This window comes from Camarhynchus parvulus, chromosome 20 (genome assembly GCF_901933205.1).
Source record: "Camarhynchus parvulus chromosome 20, STF_HiC, whole genome shotgun sequence".
In the NCBI taxonomy this organism is placed as follows: domain Eukaryota; kingdom Metazoa; phylum Chordata; class Aves; order Passeriformes; family Thraupidae; genus Camarhynchus; species Camarhynchus parvulus.
The window spans coordinates 11,311,658-11,334,125 of record NC_044590.1 but is presented as its reverse complement, the minus strand read 5'-3'; the positions used below and the strand labels follow the sequence as shown (position 1 = coordinate 11,334,125).

Here is a 22,468-nt window from a genome sequence, read left to right as displayed (position 1 = left end):
TTTTGTAGTTGAAGAGGGTTTGGTGACTCTGAATCACCAGAAAGTCATTAAAATGTGATTTTTATTTTTTTTTTCTTTGTAATCCATGATGTAGTTTTGACTTGTTTCTTCTCTCAGGGGTAGTTTAATCTTCCCCATCCAGGCTGGTGAAGCCTCTGCAGTAGATGATCCTTTCTTCAGCATTAACTTCAGGGGGGATAAAGGGAAGCTGCCCCTTGGCTGGACACAATTCTGATGCCTCAGGTTTTAGCTTCTGTATTTTTCAGATTCTGTGCTGCTTTAGTGTGTAATTGTAAGCTTCATTTGAGGGGATGGTGAGCTCTCTTCACAGAGCAGGGAGATCAAACAATTCCTGCTCCAGCTGGGCACCAAGGACAAATGATCCAAATCTCAGCCCAAGAGCACAAACACCGTGGGCTGAAGAGAGAAAAACAAGCAGGGTGGGACTGGATGGGCTAAAGCTGAAATGGGACAATGAACTGCAAGATGCAAATGGAGCAGAACTGATCCAAGGGAGAGACCCCATGCCCGCTCGTGCATTTTGGGACCGTTTTGGTTCATCTTGGGTGTAGCCTTCATAAGGCATCAATTCTGGGTTGTGAGCATCTTTCAGTGTCTGTGGGTCACCACGATTCAGGCTTTGGACAGCATTTGTAAGAGGAGTGCAGTTTGATAACAAAGCACTCGTGTTTTGTGGGCAGCGGTGTCTGGGCACACACTGAAATGCAGCAGTCATGCAGGGCTCAGTCATTCCATGGCTCAGGCTGTGGAATCAGTGGAAAAGTCTGCAGCTGGCAGCCATGGACCTGTGGGAACCTGCTTTTCCTAATTCTGAGCATAGTCCCACAATTATTTGGTTTTATGTATAAAGCAAAGGCGCTGCAAGCTTCTCCCCTCCCAAGGCCTTTTGGAAGTGGGCAAAGCAGAACCACTTTTGCACACACTTCATCTCTCAGGGAGGACTGAGAAAGTGTTTATGTGACAATCTTTACTTTAAATATCTACAGCAAATATTTTTGAGGTAATATGAGATCAGTCTCATTCTGAGAAGATTTTTCTTACAAAAATCTCCCAAAATCATAATACTTTTAATAGCATTCATTTCCAGAAGAAAAGCTTTTTACAAACAGCAGACTGTCTCTTTAAAAAATTCTTCCTTATTATCCAACAATTTCCCAAGTGAATGAATTGTCCTCATGAATGATACTGAACTCATTGCCATTTATATTCATATTTACCAGCGAATCAAACAATTTCATAGCTAAATTAATTCAGTATGACTCACATTTAAGAATTAAACCCCATGGGTTTGATTTTGCCCTAATACATGGAAAAGGGATGTGCTTATGAAATTTAGAATTTCTGGGTTTGTACAAACGCTGCTGTCTGTAGTACATCAGTGAGGGGAAGAGATTTCTGAGCCTTTTTCCAGTGTTATACACAAAAATGGATGTAAAAATGTAGGAAATGTGCAGCAGGTAGGTAATCATAAATTTCATGAAATAAGAGATACAAATTAAGTTACAGAATCTTAAAGCGCATGGAAATATTAATTTATTTTCACCAGCACAAAGTATAATCAAACTCCAGAGCTCATTGACAGAGTCTTACTCCTGACTCAACAAAAATGATGAGAGAAAGATCATTCTGTGGCTAATTAATAAATGGGGTTAATGCAGCTCTTGACTTAAAAAAAATCTTTATATTATGTCAGAAGATTGGAATGGTAAATTCTGCTTCACAGCACCCTGTGAAGAATTCTTATATTCTGCTTAAGGTGGCTGCTTTGCCACTGCTGGAAACTAACTGTGGAGGTAGATGGACTTTTGTTATATTGTCTACAAACATTTTTTGTCATACTTAACATATGGAGTGTTCAGTGTCTGTTCTGTGGCCTTCAGAGTGACTTGGAGGCAGTTCAGAGAGACCCCTTGCTCTGATCTGTGCTTCTGCACATCCCTGTGATAAAGGATGGAAAAAGGGAAAGGCTCCCATGTTCTGTCTCAGTGTATGAGGTACTGAAGTGCCCCCACTCCTGTCCCCAGGGAATGGGATACTGGGAAAGGGTCAGAGCACTCCTGCAAAGCGAAGCCTCACCTCACAAATCCTTTCCTACCAGGAGGGGATCAGGAGCGCTGGGTTAGTTTGTACCACAGCAGGTGCCTGGAGGATGAGAGACACAGGATCTAACTGGAAATGAGAGGTTTTGGACTGAATAAAAGGGAAAAAATATGAGGGTAGTCAAGCAGTGGAGGAGGTTTTCCAGAGGGGATGGGCAATCCTCTGGGGAGGCATGGAAGGCTCAGTGGTAAGCTCAGGGCTGATCCTGCTTTGAGCAGGGGCTTGGCCTGAGGCCCCTTCAGCCCAGATTATCCCATGTTGCCTTGTTCTGCCTTAACAAGGACAGGTGTCAGACTCACTTTCCGGGAGATAGAGTTGTTCTCTGGCAATAAACACAACTGTGTCTGAAAACAGGCTGGTGCACCTGCTGCAAACCTGCCTCTTTATGTCAGGAAGAGCCTGCTCTTTAAAACAACACCATACACCTGGGTTTGGTGCTCAGGCTTTTAAAAGCCTCATTTTTGCAGCAGAGCATTTTGACAGCTTCTTTTTCAAGTCTTTCCTGGTTGCTGTAATTTGACTTTTGAAGCAGCTCAGCTCTTCAAAGCCAGCAGTGAGACAGCACCAGCCAAGGTCTGCCGGGCGCTGCCGGCGGCTCCTCGTTCCTTCAGCTGTCATTTGTCAGAGCACACTCGTGTAAACTTAATGAACAATGTGCAAAGCCATTAAAAACTCAATTACAGCCTTCTCTTTACTGCAGACGTGAGAGAAGGCAAACATAAAGTGCTGATGTGTAAACACAATAGCCACCATCTGCTGCAGAGCAGCGTTTCGGCTCCGCAAACAGGAGCTGGGCTGCAGATGCATCAATAATAGGACGCTTATCAAGGCATCATTATCCACCAAGCAGGGGAAAAATTGAAATTTATGGCCAGCTAGAGAGCACTTCATGGTTTAATTCCCCAATTTTCAGTGGTATGTTTAAATAACTAGGAGTGAGTGGCGTTTTATGTTCCTGCCGTTGGAAAGGATTTTTGAAAATGAATTTATTTACAGTCTCCCCGTCCTTCTTGCTTCTGACTGATCTGAGCATAACACATTCATTTTTACATAGTCAGGATAAAACCAGCAAGATATTAATTAATTTAACCTGTTGATCCAAGAACACCATGTTTAATTGACCTTACGCTCAATTTGCTTGAATGAGCTTATAGTTTTCTGTCAAATAAACATAAAAAAGAACTTTTATCCAGCACAGATAATATTTTTCCTCCAAATTTCATTTTTTTTCAGTTTAGCGTAGTGTTGGAAACTTGAGCTTTTGTAAGGAAGTAAACAAAACAATGAAACTCAATGACATTTTTGTTTCTTTTTTCCCCCAATTGGATATGCAACAGTCTAAACAAGAGTTTCTCCAAGATACCTTTTGTTTTATTCATATTCTTGCCTGGAGGCATTCAGGACGCTTTCAGTCATCTATTAGTCAATAATTTCCATTTGTGACATGTTAATTCCTTCCTTAGTCCTTTGTATGAGTGGAAACTGTGACAAGTGATTTGTTGGTGCCAGAGCAGATTGTATCTCTTTTATTTGCACACATAGGCCCATAAATTGAGAATAAGTCCCATCAGCTTCAGCTCTGTGATCAGCCTAAAGAAGGCTGTCAGACCCTAAATCACAATATGTCAATTTTCATTAAGGATAATGAGGAAAACCACATTTGTCTTTAAAAGGCTGGCTTGTCTTTTATTTATTTTCTCCTGGTGGGAGCTGTTTTCATGATCTCTCACCTACTCCTAAGTGATGGATCTTGCCCACACAAGTTCCATAGACAAATTTGGAAATTTGTAAATAGGACAGTGGATCTCATCTGTTGATCTTGGAGCATGCAGAGCAACTTTGTGAAGGTCCTGGAGGACAGGATACCTGTTCAAGTTCACGCTGTAAAAATAATAATAAAAAAGAAATATATGTCTATTTGGGGTCAATTTAGAGGGCATAATTTATTCACAGTTGAATTTTATATTAAATATTATTATATTTATATATTTATTATATAAAAATATTGTTATATTTAGGCATAATTTATATATTATATATTATTATTATATTTATATATTATTATATTAATATATTATTTATGTCAGTGGTTACCTTGATGGAATCACAAGTTTTCAGCCCCTAGGATGGCCAGACTTGAGGTTTTTCTCTGGATCCTGTGGTGTGAGATGTGCCTGGGATATCCCAGGGAAGAGTTTGTGGTAAAGCTGCCACTCCAAGGCTCTGCAGAAAGAAAGGACTGTGGTAGAGTTCCTAGGGAAAAATTCCCTTTAAACAAGGTGTGAGTTCTTTTCTCTGGCAGAGATAGCTCTGTAAGGGGATATTTTTCATCTTTTCCACTGTCATAAAATAATACCTCTTATCAGGACTTTTTTGAGAAAGTTGTGTTTCTCATAGGATTTCCTCCTGTATCTCTACACACATTGTTTTAAACAAAATCAGATGTGATGAATAGGACGCTGGGAATAATTTATCCATGGCAATTGTTTGCAAGGTTATTTTTTTAGTAATTAAGACAAATTATTTTGATAAGTGCTTTTTGGTGGATAGGTATTCTTCTTGTTGGTGTTGTCAGTTGCTGGATTCAGGTTCCCCACTCTCCCCAGAACTGTCAGCACTTGCACAAAAGGCCATGAATAGCTTGTGATTCATTATTTTGTGGGCGGCAAAAAATAAAATCGTAATTATTGCTTGGAACTTTTTTATAAAAGCTGATGTTTTTTCTCCCAGAGGAAAGCTCGTTATTTTTATATATGGATCTGTAAAAGTGAAATACTCCCTAACTTTTGCTGTCATTGAAGCACTTCCCTCCCCCAGTGCGGTTCAGGGCTGCATTGTGTTAGACACAGCACAGATCAGAGCAGTTCTTTAGGGCAGGATAATCTACGTACTATCCAAATTAAAAAGAGAAAAGTTGAGAGGCATGACCAGAAGTGGAATGCTGTGCAATCAATTATGGTGCAAAAATCCCTTTTCCTGGGTGCCTCCCCAGCGTGGGAGGCCCTTGGTCAAACCCTTGTGAATGCACAGGAGCTCTGCTGTTCTTGGAGGGATTCTGGGCTGCACCTGCCTCCCCCAGGGTGGGATCTGGCACATGGAGAACTTGTCTGCACTGCACTCCAGTGAAATGCCTCAGGCAGAGCCTTTCACAGCAGCTGCTGGACTCCTCCAACCATGCCACCCTCACTCAGTGGTTTTACAGTGTCTTCCCTCCCAAATTCTCTGCAGAAGAGTGATTCTTGCAACTCTGTACTGACAGAGATCCTGGAATCCCACAATGGGTTGGGTTGGGAGGGACCTTAAAGCCAATTCTGTCCCACCCCTGCCATGGTCAGGGACACGTCCCAGGTGCTCCCAGCCCTGTCCAGCCTGGCCTTGGGCGCTGCCAGGGATCCAGGGGCAGCCCCAGCTGCTCTGGGCACCCTGTGCCAGGGCCTGCCCACCCTCACAGGGAACAATTCCTTCCCAATTTCCAATCTAAATCTCCCCTCCTTCAGCTTAAAGCCATTCCCTCTTATCCTATCGCTCCATCCCTTGTCCCATGTCCCTCTCCAGCACTCCTGGAGCCCCTGTAGGCACTGGAAGGTGCTCTAAGGTCTCTCTGGAACCTTCTCTTGTCCAGGTGAGCCCCCAAGCTCTGCCATCCTGGCTCCAGCCCTGGTGGATCTGGGTGTCCCCCTCAGCCTGCCCAAGCCTGGCTGGGTCAGGTTCCCAGGCTGCTGCCTCAGCTGACAGCCTGTGCTGCCTCTCCAGGCCTGCTGGCACCTGGGCTTGCTGATTATAAATGTTCTCAGCTCACAGGAACTGAACCCAAATGTCAAAACTTGGTTTCTCAAAAGTTTAGTTTATATGAGTAGATTTTTAAGAGTAGTGTGTATACATTACATGCTAAAGAAGAGGGTTTTATGAACAGAGTTACATCAGCAATGGGCATTTGTCAGGATCCTAATTTTTAGACCAAAACCAGAAAGTTTGGATTCAGCTCTAACATTTCTCCAGGTTCTTTCTGAGAATCTGGAATTTCTTGACTTGGGACCATTTTGTTTTTTGTTTTTCCTGCATTTCCACTGAAAGGCAGCATTGCCAGAGACCATCTTGCCTATAAATTTTCTTAGAGTCTCTTCCTCTTCCCCAGCTGTGCTTGCATTGCACTGGAATTTTCCAAGGTCTTTAGAGTGTGTAACTTTATTAATTATTTTTTTAAATTGACTTCCTCCTGTTGATCCTTTACAAAATGAATGTATATCATATAAACACAGGGGGAAATTTTTTCTAGGAGAAAGTTGCTTGTAGCTGTTATAAATTCATAGTATCTGACTTGACTGCACAGAATTGATCCAAATGTTTGCCTGGCTCATCTGAGTCACGTGCTATGGTGAGGAAAACAGAAAGTCAATAGGTCAGAAGTGAGGCAGGGCTTTTCAGACTCAATCTTCTGTGAACTGCAAGAGGCCAGCAGACAAACACATCTGCAGTGTGGCTTGGCAGCAGCATCAGAGCCAGGAGTGTCAAGAGGGCTGTGTTTGATTAAAAATTATCATGCCTGGCTGCTGATGCACAGATTCCCCCTGCCCCATCACCGTGTTTTCTTTAGTTCTGAGTGTGAGTGTCTGCACCCACATAAAGGAGATCCTGTAACCAGAATTGAATCAAATAACTCTCATCATGTTCTCCCTTATTGCTGACATTTGTCACCTTGATGCATCTGTGAGGAGATGAGTGGAGACACAATGTGCTATAAAATAACTGCTTGATGAAACCACATGTGAGTTCAACATTGAGTGCCACGCTTAATATGATGCAGACTTCCAGGTTAACAAACTCATAAATTGCCTCAGTATACATTTCCCTCCCTAAATTCAGCCTACCCTTCCCTCCCACATGAATTATTGTCCTGTTGCATTATCACAAGTAAAGATGTTGCTGTTCTGTCATCAACCCTCACTTGGTTGGGCTCTGAAAATTGGGGTTTTCTTAACCTGACCTTCAAATATTCAGGTGCCAGGGTTCACAGGTATGGACTGGCATGAAGGATGTTGGTTGATGCAGGCAAATGTTGGCTGAGAGCTTGCTCTGTTGTAGGTTTTGTGTTGAATCATAGAATCGTTAAGGTTGGAAATTACTTCTATAGATCATCAAATCAACCATCAACCCAACACCATGCTCACCACTAAACCACATCCTCAAGCACCACATACACACATTTCTTGAAAACCTCCAGGGGTGGTTGCTCCTCATTCCATTCCAGTGCTTTCCAACACTTCCCATGAAGAATTTTTTCCTAATACCCAATCTAAACCTTCCCTGGTGCAACTTGAGGCTGTTACCTCTCATCCTGTCACTTATTCCCTTGTACTGAAAGTGCCTTTGGGGCACGGTGTACCTGGTTGTTGCTTGAAGTGGGAATGTGCTTTTGTTTAGAGTGACTGTGTGATCACAAGGTGATAAAATAATACAAGCAAGCCAGCATTTCTATTTTGATTTGCAAGTTATTTAATTAAAGTGGTTCTAGCTAGCCCTGAATCTACTGGTGTATATACCCTGCAATTTTAATATCCTTTCTCTCCCTAACAACTGGCACCAAACTGCTGCTTCCCTCAGAGGAAGGTTTGTTTTGTGGATGGTAAAAGGCTGAATTTTCGAACGGAGCTGTTCACACCAAAAAATCCAAGCAAACCCACTCTGTTCTCTTTTTCCTTTGCCCTGCAGGCTCCTTCATGATGGTGAACAGCTCTGGGAGAGCATCAGGACAGAAAGCTCACCTGCTGCTGCCCACTCTGAAGGAGAATGACACCCACTGCATCGACTTCCACTATTACCTGTCCAGCCGCGACCGCTCCAGCCCCGGCTCCCTCAACGTCTACGTCAAGGTCAACGGGGGCCCCCAGGGCAACCCCATCTGGAATGTGTCAGGAGTGGTGACTGAGGGCTGGGTGAAGGCAGAGCTGGCCATCAGCACCTTCTGGCCACATTTTTACCAGGTAGGGGTTTGTAACATTTTTCCCTCTCTCCTTTGGATGTGTACTGTTTAGTTTTGAACATCGACACCTCCCTCCCTGATTTTTCCTCTCAGTATAAATTCACCTATAGTGGATATATAGGCAGCTTGACTATTTCTTTCCTCCTCACTTTTTTCTTTAGTTTTTGGCAGGCTACACTGATGGATGGGAGGCAATTATTGACAAGACCCACTTGTGGTGAAATTGCCACTTGTATTGGCACTTTCCGTGGCACTGTGGGACTGCAAACAAAACAGTTTCTGTATGTGTATCTGTACTCTGCATAAATCTCCTTGGATTATTTTTGGACCATGGTTGGTTCCATAAGAAGGAACATTTTTTGACTTGGCTTTGCATCTTGTGCCCATACAAGGGGTATAAGGACATAAGGTACTAATAAATTCTTGTACCATGGTATCATATGTGGATATTCTTCACTAGATTCTCAGCTCCTCCTCTTTCTAGCACAGCTTTATTTATTCTGTTAGAAGATTATTTTTTTCAGACAAGGACGAAGCCAAGGAAAATAATGGCTACGCTATTTTTTTGTTATATTAGTTTTACACCAACTTATTAGTTGTTTGCTTCAGACTTCATGTGGCAACTTTGCAGCCATTTTTTTAATTTCAGTTGGATTATTCACACACAATGGACTCACATACTGCTTTTTACTGGTTGAAGGGGTACTTTTGTCTTGTTTTATATTCAAGACACACACCAAAAAAAAAAAAAAAAGCCTGGGAGGTAATTGCATCCTAAACCTTGCAGGAGATTTGATGTCCATGTGATACTAATAAAAGCCGTGAGTGAGACAGGCACTGGGATAGAATGAACTATGAAAAGGCAGCAAATAGTCTGTGTATAAAAACCAGCAGGTAGAAAAGCCTCTCTTTTTCTTGCTTCTAATAACTGGGTAGGAGGTCTGTAAAATCTGAGCTGGAGGAAGATGCTTTAATGTTCTGCCTCTGAAAGAGTTGTGGATACCAGCAGAATCCACAGAGTGCACCAGGCGGGCGAGAGGGAAGGATAAAGAGATGCAAATGTGTGGAAAATGGTGTTTTAAGGGCAGTGCACAACTTGTGACTGTTCTGAAGGCGCACTGGAGTGCTCCTACTCCATTCATATTAACATGATCCTGAGCATGAAGCAGAATTTGCTTCATCCTTGGTGCTCCACAGCGATAACAGAAATGATCTTTCATCCAGAAAATCGGTGCTTGAAAAACCTGCAAAAGGCAGTCTGATCTCACACTAAGAGGGATCCTGCTCTCAGATATATCAATAGGAGGCTTCCTGAGCCTCACTTAGGTCTTTTACAAGTACTTTGGCAGGTCAAGTTTGCTTTTCTTGAGCAAAAGAATCCTTTAAATCAAACAAGAATTTTCTACTGAAGCACAAAACTGAATGGATTGGAAGGCAGCAGTACCTGCCCAGGAGTACTTCCTTCCTAGAAAATGCAAGGGGCTTCTTTTTAAATTTGTGATGAGTGATAGTGATGTTTCCTTCTGGTCATCCTTGTATTTTTGTTCCTTAAGCATGGCTTTTAAAATTTGAGATCTGTCCTGGATATTATGGGGGTCTGGTAGACTGATTTCAGCCTCTGGTTTTATAAATCCCCTTGTTGGTGGTCTGTAGTCCTGTGAGTTTCTACATTTAAGCAAGGTTTAAGAAAAAGTAAAAAGAAAAAAAAAGAGAACTTGAAAAATTGAAGAGGAAAATTATTGGTATTTGCCAGCCTAAAGTAACACTTCTGCCTAAATAAGTCCAGAGGTGGGAGGATGACAAAACTTGGGTGTGTTGCTGCCTGAGAAGTGTCTTGTTTTTCACACTCATGATCTAGAATGTGCCATTGCAGTGTTATTTAATAAAATCCTGGCAGGGCTTGTGTTAGAAGGGACCCCAAAGATCATCTCATCCCATCCCCTGCCATGGGCAGGGACACCTCCCACCATCCCAGGTGCTCCAAGCCCTGTCCAGCCTGGCCCTGGGCACTGCCAGGGATCCAGGGGCAGCCCCAGCTGCTCTGGGCACCTGTGCCAGGACCTCAGCACCCTCCCACTTGCCATTTCTTTGTCAGCTGTAAATCAAAATTGCTTTCCTTGAGAACTCTCTGCACACAAGAAGCCTGACAGCCTGTTCTGTATTTTGAAAAGACCATGCAAAACCAACATTCTCCCTAAATATTGAACTTTTCTTCAGGCAAAATGTTAATTATTCTCCTAATGCACAGAAACCACACCATCCTGGACTGGGGTGTGCACCAAAAATTCAGCCAGGCAGAACAATCTGAAGCTCTTTGCCTTGGTCTGAGGCTTTGTCAAGTACTTTGAACTTTGGAGATGTGGCTAGTGGAAAACTGGGATCCAAAGCAGCTGCCAGAGGTTGTGTTTTAGGTCTGTGCAAGGGTCATAGGAGTCATCTGGCTGCAGAAGCACTTAGCTGAGACAGAAAAACGTGGGGAGATTTATCATGTCTACCCTGGAGTTACTTGTACTTGGATTCTCAGCCTGCAAATGTTTTCCAGCGTAGCGAGAAAAAGCTCTAATGGTTCTTGGAGAAAGGTAATACGTGTAATCTTGAATTACTGCTTGCCATAAGGATGAACTCAGTCCCACAATGCACCAAGGGCAGCACTAGAGCCTGCCAGGAAGGTGTTTTTTTGATGTATAGCAAGGAATGTTATTGATCCATGCCGGGAGAAAAGTGTTGTAGCACAACAGATGAGCTGGGCTAGGCTGCTAACACAGACATTGTTGGTAAATCACAGCTGCAACGGGGGCTTGTTCAGTGGGAAGGAAACATGAAATGACTTTGTGTTTGCAGACCGCAGGAGCATTAAAGAATGCTTTTTTAAGAGTGAAGCTTTGTATTTTTTCAGTTGTATTCGTTTCTGTGGAGTTTTATTAATTAATTAGCATTATTAATAATGCTACTTAATTAATAAGCACTATTAATTGCAAAACATTGCCTGTCTCAACCATCATCCTGCATTTCCAAGTGAATTGAAAAGGACATGAGCAATACTGAGCATGAGATTTGCAGCAATGGGCCCCATAAACATTTATTCCTGCCTTTTCCCCATGTTGAGGCTCAATTTCCTGTTTTCAGGAAAGGCTGAGTGCTTCCATGCTTCTCACTTTGATAGGGATGAGATGCTTCAAAATCCACAAAAAGACAATAATGTGTAAGTTTGAACTAGGAAAGGGCTGGGAATATCTGAGTGTAAAGCAGAACAGAATAAAATAGTCAAACAATATTGCTTGAATTGAGAGGAGTCCTCTATTCAGGGGATTCTGCACCAGTGGACAGGGATTTTTTAGAGGCTGAGTTGGTTATTATTAAGTCAGACTGTGCTGTATTAAAGACCCTGCACATGCTGGTAATTAACCAAAGCCAATTCTCTGTGTGTTGGTGCTTACTTTTGCCATCCACTCATAGCTGATGCCAGTGCCTTGGAGAACTTATCAAGTTCTTGACTTGCAGATAATTGAGAATTACTTTGTTGTGGCTTATGACTTGTCACAAATGCAAAACCAAAATAAGATTTTGTAGCTGTAATGTTGCACTTGAATTCAGGTCTGAAGGGAGTTGCAGTAGAGCCTTGCATGACCTTCCCAGTAAATGTAATTTTTATAATGAATGATATTTAATTGCTAAAGTAATTATAATTTCCATACTAAAGACTCCTGTTTTATACTCTTATTTTATACAGTCCCAAAAAAGCTTATCAAGGACCTTGATAACACAAAACACTTGCTAATGGTTTTTGGATTACTTTATCTTCCAGTGGCTTGCTTCTTCCTAGTATTTCCTGGGCAGCCTAATTGTTGTCCAGTCCCCTCTGGAGGAGAACTTTGTTTCTGCATATTATTATCTCCTGAGCTTGTCTTTGCCTGTCTTTATGCCTTTTTTTCCTTATGGATGTATTTCAGGAGATCTTGTATCTGACTGTGTTTTGAAGAGATCTCAGGAAGTCATGAAAACATAAGAAACCATGTTCTGGAAGCCCAAATGCAAAGAAAAATGAACATCAGCAATTCTGTAGTTAGAAAGGATATTTTTGGACTATTTTTATCCTGGGCAATATTTGGACAGTTGAACCTTTTACTGTATTAAATCTTTTGATGAAGGAGATAAAGAAGAGGCTGAACAGTGACAGGCTGGGAATGCCAGCTCTTATTTAGAATAAAAAGAAGTGTTGAAAAGTGGTTTTAAATAGTTAACTCTGTGTTCTAGTAGTGAATTTTAGAAGCTACAAATGACTGGAATGCATGGACACTGATTCAGGAAGAGAATTCTGTCCTGTGTAGTGCTTTCTCCAATCTTCCAAGGCATACTGAGAACAAGATAGCAAATTATTATCCACCTCATGTTCTTGGACTGGTGCTTAAGAGAATATAGGTGTGTGCATATACCCAGGGCACTTACTGCTTTTCCAAATCAGAGATGCACAGAGCTGTCTTCAATCCTATTGAATGTTGCTCTAATCCTTTGTTTTGCTTCCCCAACAGATTTGGTATTGCATTCACACACTGAATTGCCCTGGTATCCCTTCATTGTTAATAAAATGCCTTGAATGACTCAGACTTGGAATAACAGCAGAATGTGGTGACTGCTGAAATTACTGATGCAAATGTTTTTTCTCAGATTTTTTTTTCCTTTTGTATTTCAGGTGATATTTGAGTCTGTCTCTTTGAAAGGACACCCTGGGTACATAGCTGTGGATGAAGTCAGAGTCCTCGCCCATCCCTGCAGTGAGCACTCTTTATTTTTCTGACTGTACCAGCGTGGTGTAGGCCCCAGTTTGTGTCTAAAGGAGAGATTTACCGAGTTGGGTCAGCACTGAAATGTCTTGTCTCCCTCCAAGACCCCTAAGGACAGTCAGCCTTGCTTAATTTCCTATTTTTGCAAATTGTACAAAAGGCAAAGCTGCTCTCAGTTTATGGCTAGTGGAATTCTCTCTTCTTTACTTGCTAATAAACTGATAGTTTTATTGTTTCTCAATCTTATTGCTGGAGAAAACAATCTAAAATGCTTCTCATAATAACTTTTGAAAAGAGCAACCAAACAAATTGTTTCAGTGTTTCCTTGGTAAGAGGCCTGTCCTAAAGGTTGGTTGGTTTCAATGTATTAGATCTGCTCAGAAAGCCGTGCAGAGATTAAAAATTAATCTTATTCAGACACTGCACTTATACAGGAGTAGAAACTAATGCAGGTTCATTACACTATTCAAAAATGTTAGTGCTGCATTTATTCTATTGCAGACACAACAATAGGCTGAGATTTATTTACTTTTTTATGTTTAAAAAACATTGTGCATCAGTCTTTGAGCTTAAACTTGTTTGGTTCCTTTACCCACCTTCAGTGGGGCTGGGGGACTTTGTATATTTTATGGATGTAATGTACAGTTCCATGTAAAGATCTTTTTTAACAGCCCCTCTATCTGGCTCACTGTTTCGGTGAGTCAGTGACAGCTGCTCACAAAAAAATGATGGATCTTATAGATGGAGTGAAATCAACTGTTCTTGCTGTGATCAGAATGTCAAAGAACATCTGCCATTCAATGTGACAGACATGGTTCTGCTCAAGTTTAACAGGACATTTCTGATAACTGCAGTATGCTTAATTGCTGCTTAAGTAAATTATATTTGTATTTACCATGTGCTCATTGCTCAGGCCTTTGGGTGCATTTACTTCATTAAGGAATACTTACAGTCTGTATTAACCAGATGTTGCTGATAACTGGCAGCATCCAGACAAATCCCCAAATGCTCTGTGCCTTCCACAGTGTGTTGGGTGATTGCTGGTCCCTTCACTGGGACAGAGGCCACTAAACAAACCCTGGGGCAGAGCCTCAACAAGAAAATGATGGGATTTAAAGCAGTTAGGCAGGATGCTGTGTTGTATCCCTGCTTAATTAAGTAAACTGATTTTGAATCCGTTTCTTCAAGTATATACAGGTCCTGGTTAAAATTAAATGTATTCTTGGTGACTCAGCAACAAAATGTTTGAAACAGAGTTGGTTGGTTGGGGTTTTTTTCAATCTGTTTGCAACCCCCAGCATGCAGAGCTCATTGCAAGCTGAAGTTCTCTGCAGTCTCTGTAAATGCTGCTCCTGTCTGGTTCCCAGTGCTGCTTTTGTTGTTCAGCGGTGTCAGTCACCAGGGTGAACGTCGCCCACGTGTTCCCTTCCCTTGTGCAGCCTTCGCCCCTCAGATTCCTGTTACAATTGTTGTAAATCAAAACACGGGGGCAGTGAAGCTCCTGGTGACCCTGGAGGTTACTGAAATCATTGGTCTTATTTCTTCATTTCTGCTTTACCTTCACAGATGACAAAGGCAGGCAAACCAGTCAGCAAAAAGCAGTGAAATGCCCCTAATGACACAGTAATACAGAAAAATAAATGTATTGCTGGTGCTGCCTCTTGTTTTCCTTTGTCCTGTGAAGCAATACACTGGAATATCCTTTTATTTTTTTTGCTAAAAGCTCATTGGCTCTGTGTGAATGAGTCCTTGCCATCACAGCACATCTTGCTCCAGAAGCTGGGCAGACCCAAGGACCAGGATGTTGGCATTGATGGGACTCCACAGCTTTGTATTTGTGGCTGACTTACAGCTGCACACCTTTAGGCTGCAGGCACAAATATTAGAATTATCCTGAAATACCCTGTAGAACATTCTGAATGTCACCCAGAGGGAGTTTTCCAGTAAAGCTTGATGCAAATCCCTTCTGCCTAGAAAGCAGGATGGTGCAGAGTCGCTGTCCCTGTCCTTCAGGAGCTGTCAGTGAGCTGTGCTGGATGGGGCACAGCAGCAGATAAAAACCTTTGGCATGGTGTATGAACATGTGCTCTCTGTTCATGTGTCAAACACTTGTACATCAAGTTTCAGCCATGCATGCCCACAGATGCCCACTTCCCTTTAAAGCTGTTTCCTCCAACAGAAGAGAGGCTCTATTGTCCTCTGAAATTATATATTTCAGTGTCTAATCATACTAGAAAATGTGCAGATATTGTTGAAAAATACTGACCTTTTAGGTGTTTTTTCAGAGTATCATACTAAAATTTTTCAAATGATGCACAAACCTTTTTCTGCAAGAAAATAGTTCACTTAAAGGTGTTGCACTTGCTGCTGTAATCTTGTTTATACTTTAAGTAAAATAAAGACCTAACTCAGTCTGATATTTAATCAAAAAGATAATCCTCTCATCTAGTTTCGTTGTGAAAAAACCCCGATGTCTGCATTTTTAATATCACTGGTTTAATTTTGAACTAATGCTGAATTTAGTGTCAGCAAAACATTGATATCAGTGATCTTAAGCCAGTGATACAATACTGTCAGTTAAATGAATATTTCATTTAATATCTGATTTGATATTGATGAAGCATTATTCTAAAGGTCTAGGACGTATTTGATAGTCAAGAAAAGAAAAAGAATAAAAGACTCATGTGAAAATGGGGTTTGGGTCAGTCATGCTTGACAAGCACAAAAGCATTTGACTTTTTTTGACCTTTTTAGAAACATAGTTTTCTGAAGAAAAGAGATGACTCAATTACTCTTTATAGCAGGCAATAAGAAATTGTGCCAGTGACCATGAACTTGTGATTTGATCCAAATCTGTATTTTCAGAGGTGCCAGGCCACCTTTTCCCATCTCCATCACCACTTCTCCCTACAGGGAGCAGTTCAACACCCAAGGGGCAGCTTTATTTTGCAAAGCCACTATTGCCAAGGCTTTGCTGGTTGTTTGGGTGGGTGCAGCAGGGGTGGTTCCTGCCTGGCTTTACTCTTGCCATCCTCTGTGACGGTGTTCACAGGGGTTTTTGGATGAGGGAAGAGACAAGGATCTGACTCCATGTGTCAGAAGGCTTGATTTATTATTTTATGATATATATTATATTAAAACTATACTAAAAGAATAGAAGAAGAATTTCATCAGAAGGCTAGCTAAGAATAGAAAAAGAAAGAAAGAATGATAACAAAGGCTTGTGTCTCAGACAGAGTCCAAGCTAGCTGACTGTGATTGGCCATTAATTAGAAACAACCACACGAGACCAATCACAGATGCACCTGTTGCATTCCACAGCAGCAGATAACCATTGTTTACATTTTGTTCCTGAGGCCTCTCAGCTTCTCAGGAGAAAAAAAATCTTAAAGAAAGGATTTTTCAGAAAATATCATGGCTACAATCCTCTGCCTCTTTTGTCAGGAAAAGCCCCTCATTTCCTGCGGCTGCAGAACGTGGAGGTGAACGTGGGGCAGAACGCCACCTTCCAGTGCATTGCCGGGGGAAAGTGGTCACAGCACGACAAGCTCTGGCTCCAGGTAAAGCAGTGGATTTTTGTGGTTCATTTGGGGCTTTCTTTGCTTTTGCAAGTGAAATAAATAGCTAGAGAAAGATTGGTGGTGAGGCAAAATCTTCTCATCAAGCTCCTTTGAAGAGCTGCCGTAAATTGCTTATAGGTGAGAGTTTGAGGTGACAGAGTATGGAATTAGGAGACAGAAAAACGAAAAAATGGCCAGTGGCAGCAAAATTCTGGTTTCAGAATGCCTGTGTACCTGTAAACAGTCATCCATAAAGCAGAAGAGAGAGGAAGTGGAACAGTTCTCTTCTGCTTTATTATGCCATCTGCTTTCCTTTCACCCTAAAAATGTTCTCAGCCTGGAGTCAGTGATAATTGTTAAGAAGGAAATCTCCAAAGTCTGAAATTACTTACCTGGGTGGTTAAAATAGGCAAACCCAGTTTGCACCCAGCTCTTCTTGCTCCCAGTTTCCCTTGGCTGCATTGACAGCTGATTTGGTTTTTTCCTTTTTGTCACTCACTAAAAGACCAAAACATTCCCTCCCTGGATATTTTATTTGCAGTCTACTGATCAAACTTGTCTGGGTCCTGTTCTTCTGGTGGGTGCAGCAAAAACCTTGGGAATTCACTGTCAGTGTTAGAATTGACATCAACCCCAACATCAGCACATGGGGTGTGTGTTTCCCAGTGAAGGACAGAATAATTTCTCCTGCCCCTTGAATTTCTCTGATATGTTGACACCCAGCATTACCATTCCAGAAGCTTTTAAAACTGTTGAGTTCCGAAATGTTTAACTCCTAAACAAATTAAGAGGATTCTTGTTGCGTGTACAAAAGGGCAACGTAATTTGGAGAACACTAAAGCCAGTCCAAAAGTTTTATTCTCAGCTTGGAATGATGTTCCAGAGGGTTTGATCACCCCATAGTTGTAACATCTGGGGTAGACAGGAAGGGCCTTTGTAGTCACATAATTACCAGATCTTATCAAATTTTATAATTGACTTCAGGCATTTTAAAAATTTAAAAATAACATTTTCAAATCTAGCTTAAATCAAGGAATTGGCTTATCTAATAATAAAAATTAAAAATAGTACTGGGAAAAAGGCTTAAGTTGATGAGACATGTAGTTGGCATTATATAAAAATGATTTTATACTCAGTAAGTATGCTCTCATCATAGCTGTTCTTCTAAAAATTGCATTTTTAACTTAAATTTATTTACATATGGTGTATGTCTAGCATCCACTGAGATATATTTTTGACTTATTTTATCTTTTTTTGGTTCTTTCATTAAAATATTTCCCCAGTTACAATTAGATGTGTGCAAAAACAATTCTGACCTACAGCAATATGAACCTTCCCTATGAGAAGCAGAGCTGGGGAGGAAAGAGTTGCTATTGTTAATGAAAACCTGCTATCCATTCTCTGAAACGACAACATTTAATGAAAATAGCCTTGGAAACACCTCTAAAAACTGTTTAGTGGAAACTGCCAAAACAGCAATGTGTTTTTCTTTAAAATTCCTAATAAACTGGACAAATGAGCAAGTTGAGGTGTTTATACTGTGGAGAACAATTTCTGGCTAATTCTTCGTCTGTCTCTTTTCCAGTTGGAAAAATGTGGTCTGGCATTGGTAGAGAGGTTTATTGGGGAATGCTGGATATACAAGGATGTCTGCTCATCCAACCAATTTATTTAAATTGGCCCAGAATCAGAGTTTTGCATCTGAAAAGGCCAAATTTACAGAATCTGTTCATTTGTAGTGTTTGTAGGTGAACACAAAGCCTTCAGCTCTTGTGTTTTCACATCCAAGCCGGGCCTCTAATTACACTGGGTGGAAATGCACAGCGGCAGTCAGAGCCACCCCTCTGCAGCCTTTGCAGGAACTAATCTTAGAATTAGAGAATATCCTGAGCTGGGAGGGACCCACAGGATCACCCAGGGCAGCCCCAGCCCTGCCCAGACACCCCAACAACCCCACCCTGGGCATCCCTGGCAGCTCCTGGAGCTCTGGCAGCCTCGGGGCCGTGCCCATTCCCTGGGGAGCCTGGGCAGTGCCAGCACCTCTGGGGAAGAGCCTTTCCCTGATATCCAGCCTGACCCTCCCTGGCACAGCTCCAGCCATTCCCTGGGCCCTGTCCCTGTCACAGAATTCCTACTCTGACCAAGCCAAGTGTCCTCAGTGTCCTGCCCCTCATATGGGTTCCCTTCCAGATGCTTTATTCTCTTTGTATCCTTAGGACGCACCAAAAGCCCAGATATTTAATATCTAAAATATTAAATAGAAATGCAAACTTAAATATATCATAGAATCACAGTTTTGTGTTTGAAAGGGACCTTAAAGCACACCCAATCATGGGCAGGGACCTACTATCCTAGGTTGCTCCAAGCCCCATCCAACCTGTCTTGGATGCTTCCAAGTATCCAGGGGAAGCCACAGCCTCTCTGGGCACCCTATGCCAGGGCCTCATCACCCTTACATTTAGGGCCCAGCTCACACAGCCCTGTGGATTTCCTGAGGGAATGGCTGAATTCTTCCCTTGAAAAGCTGTGCTTGTCCAAAACCTCTCCCAGCAACGTGAACGCGGAACTCTCACCTATGTTAATCACCCCAAGGAGCGACTGACACACGGACACACCAACACCTAACCTACCTGTCTCCATGATGGCATTATTTCTCTCTGCCCCTGCAGCAGTGGAATGGGAGGGACACAGCCCTGATGGTCACTCGAGTGGTCAACCACAGGCGTTTCTCAGCCACGGTCAGCGTGGCCGACACGTCGCAGCGCAGCATCAGCAAGTACCGCTGCGTCATCCGCTCCGACGGCGGCTCCGGCGTCTCCAACTATGCCGAGCTCATCGTCAAAGGTAGGAGCAGCAAACCATGTTCGTGCACAAGGAGTGTTTCCTCCCTGTCACTGTCATATTTTCTGAAAAATCTCTTTGCCCAGGATTTCTTCTCCTGGGAAGTTGAGAAACGTCAAAGAAAAATGAACAGTGTTTGATTAGCTTCCCCTGTGTTTTGCTACTTTGGAATGTGGCTTGGACATTGTTTAGCAACTGGTTATTGTTTTATTAGTTTCATGTGAATTGTTTTAACTTAATGAGCAATCACAGCCAGCTGTGTCGAGGCTCTGGAGAGAGTCACAAGTTTTCATTAGTATCTTGTTAAGCCTTTTGTCAGTATCCTTTCTTTATTCTTTAGTATAGTTTTAGTGTAGCACAATATATAATAAATATAATATAATATAATATAATATAATATAATATAATATAATATAATATAATATAATATAATATAATATAATATAATATAATATAATATAATATAATATAATAATATGTAATAATATGTAATAATATATAATATATATTTATATATAATATATACAATAACACATGTATATAATTATATAATATAGCACAATAATATATATATATAAACTATATAATACAGCACAATATAATATCATGTCATCTTTCATATCAGCCTTCTAAGAACATGGAGTCAGATTCTCAATTCCTCGTCCCTCTGGAGAACCCAGAAAATACCACAAGATAACTGTCTATAAAAACTGGCATTCTGTTGGACCTTCTTTTGTTTGTGTTAAAATCAGGAAAAAGGATGAAAGTGACGTGCGTTTAAATCAGTATTTGAATTTAAGCTTTGGAAACAGCCCTCTTTGGAAAGTTTTGTAGTAGAATATGGTGGCTATGGAGACTTTTACTGTAGTCAGCTGAAGAGTTTGGCTGTCAGTCAGCTTCACAAGCTACTTTCCTATCCAGTATTTTATCAGGCAGAAATAATCTTGTGGTGGAGCAGTGCATGTCAGCAGAGAATGTTAAGGGCTGCTGGCAGTAAATGCTGGGATTGATTCTGCTGACGCCCTGACATCCAGAGTAGAAGCATCAGTAGTTCTTGAAGGGTGTTTGGATTTTAGCCATGTTAATTACCATGATTCAAGAGCCTGACACATGCAGGGGGTGTCTTAATCTCACCTTCCTGAGGCACGTGGTGAAGTGCTATCCCCTATGCTGGGTTCTTGTTTATTTATTTTTTAAACCAACCTTGAGCTGCACCACTGGAGTGCTCACTGACTCTTAGGCGGTGAGTTCAGAAAGTGGCTGAGTTGTTCCCGAGGTACTCTGTGTTTGGGGTGAGAGGAATTTGAAGTAAGGGTCTGCTCACAGGGTATAATTTACTAATCTGAATTGAGGGTATGAAAACAGAGGGCAGCCATAGAAACGAGATCAGGTTGTCCACTGTGCTGCTTTCTGCCAACTGATCTGTCCTTTGGTGATCAGATGCCTTTGTTATGCCTTGGATTGTTGTGTGGTGCAGATGTTTGGACCACACAGATCACGAGGAGAATGCTTGCGCTGGATGCAAGTGCTTTTCTTTCCCACCCAGTGAACTTGTATCATGTTCAAATCTGGAGGAATTATTCAAGATTAAAAGGGAATTGAGCTTCCAGGAGCGGCAAACCTAGGATTGCACCTCAGCTAAATAGAGGGAAGGCAGCCTTCCAGGGCAGGCAGCTATCAGAGCATTCCAGGCTCAGGTGCCTGGAATTCACAGAATTCACAGGATCACTGGGTTGGAAGAGACCTTCAAGATTATCGAGTCCAACCCAGCCCCAACTCCTCAACTAAACCCTGGCACCCAGTGCCACATCCAGGCTTTGTTAAACACACCCAGGGATGGGGACTCCACCACCTCCCTGGGCAGCCATTCCAGAACTTTATCACTCTTTCTGTGAAAAACTTTTTCCTAATATCCAACCTCTATTTCCCTTGGTGCAGCTTGAGAACTTCATGTTTGTTGTAGTGAGAAAAAAAAGAAGAATAAATTAAAACCATGAATGGCTGGATGTCCAGCAGGAAAGATGCTGATGGCTTCATTGCTGAGTTGCTCAGCAATGCACCCACCTGGAAGGAACTTTAACAGGATCAAATTGTTGTGGGAAAGTCTCATCCTGCTCCTCATCCCTGATTAGGAAGCAGGTGAGGTTAAGTGGCTCATTTGAGGTCAGTTTGGTGCCACCCTGTGACACACTGGGCTTCCAACCAGCCTGACTAATTTTAGTGTGAATAATAGCAAATTTGTAATGCATGTGCACAGGCGGAAATGAAAAGCAAATTGGAATTGTTTAATTCTGAAGAGATGATTATTGAATTGTAATAATGTACTTGAGCATACATACAATTAGCCTGTAATTGAGGTTTTGCTCATTTGATAGTCCTGCTCCTAAACCTGCTAAATCCAAGCTAAATCTCTGCTTCTCACGTGCTTTCTCTGGATCAGAGGAACATAAAACCACAGTGTTTCTTCAACAAAGATTAAGATTTAAAAGTGTGTCTATGTAATCTTTTTAATTGAAAGATGTGTTTGCTTCCCTGTGCATAAGAAGTTTTATTGGAGTATTTAGAACAGAAAGTACTTTACATTTCTCAATATTGAATGAAAAAGTTTGGTAGATCTCAAAAGAGAGGTTTTACATTGAAATGTGCAAACTCCTAAACTCCAAATTGGACAGTAAATACCTGTTTCAGCAAACGAAATGATCAATGAAATTAAACACACCACCTTGATTGTCTGTGGGCACCTTCACTAAGAGCAATGTATTATTGAAAAGAAATTACTGGCAATTTTATACAAAAGAATATAACAGTATTAGTTCCAAATTATTCCAGTATGTTTAGTGGCAGGAGATACATTTGTAATCCTGTGAAAATGCTGTTCTCTAGGCAGCTATTTGCTGTATGTGCTAATGCTTCTCTGTCTTCTGGCTTGAATAAATGACAATACATTTATTCTTCTCTTTGCACTCTCCAATCATAATAGGCAAGCCAGAAAAACCTATCATTTCCATCTGCCCCCCTTGCCATCCTTTGGTGCTCCAGTGGAAATAGCTCTTTTCTATTTCCTCTCTCTCACTGGTGCACATATAGTAATTTAATACAATTTTGTACAGGGCAGTTAAAAAAAAAAAGAACCCAGAGATTCTGTGTCTCACTACACTGCTCACACCTGAATGGAACATTTCCTG

The 22,468-nt window shown here is 41.5% G+C and overlaps 1 protein-coding gene across 5 annotated transcripts in view; it reads left to right on the top strand.

Moving 5' to 3' along the window:
- PTPRT (protein tyrosine phosphatase receptor type T) overlaps positions 1–22,468 on the top strand; it is a 483,857-nt gene that overhangs the window by 173,518 nt on the left and 287,871 nt on the right. For all 5 annotated transcript variants that reach the window (XM_030963017.1, XM_030963016.1, XM_030963015.1 and 2 more), the window contains exons 3-6: positions 7,831–8,102; positions 12,792–12,873; positions 16,327–16,442; positions 19,112–19,286. In XM_030963017.1, the coding sequence (XP_030818877.1) occupies positions 7,831–8,102; positions 12,792–12,873; positions 16,327–16,442; positions 19,112–19,286 (645 nt within the window). The remainder of the gene's footprint in view (positions 1–7,830; positions 8,103–12,791; positions 12,874–16,326; positions 16,443–19,111; positions 19,287–22,468) is intronic.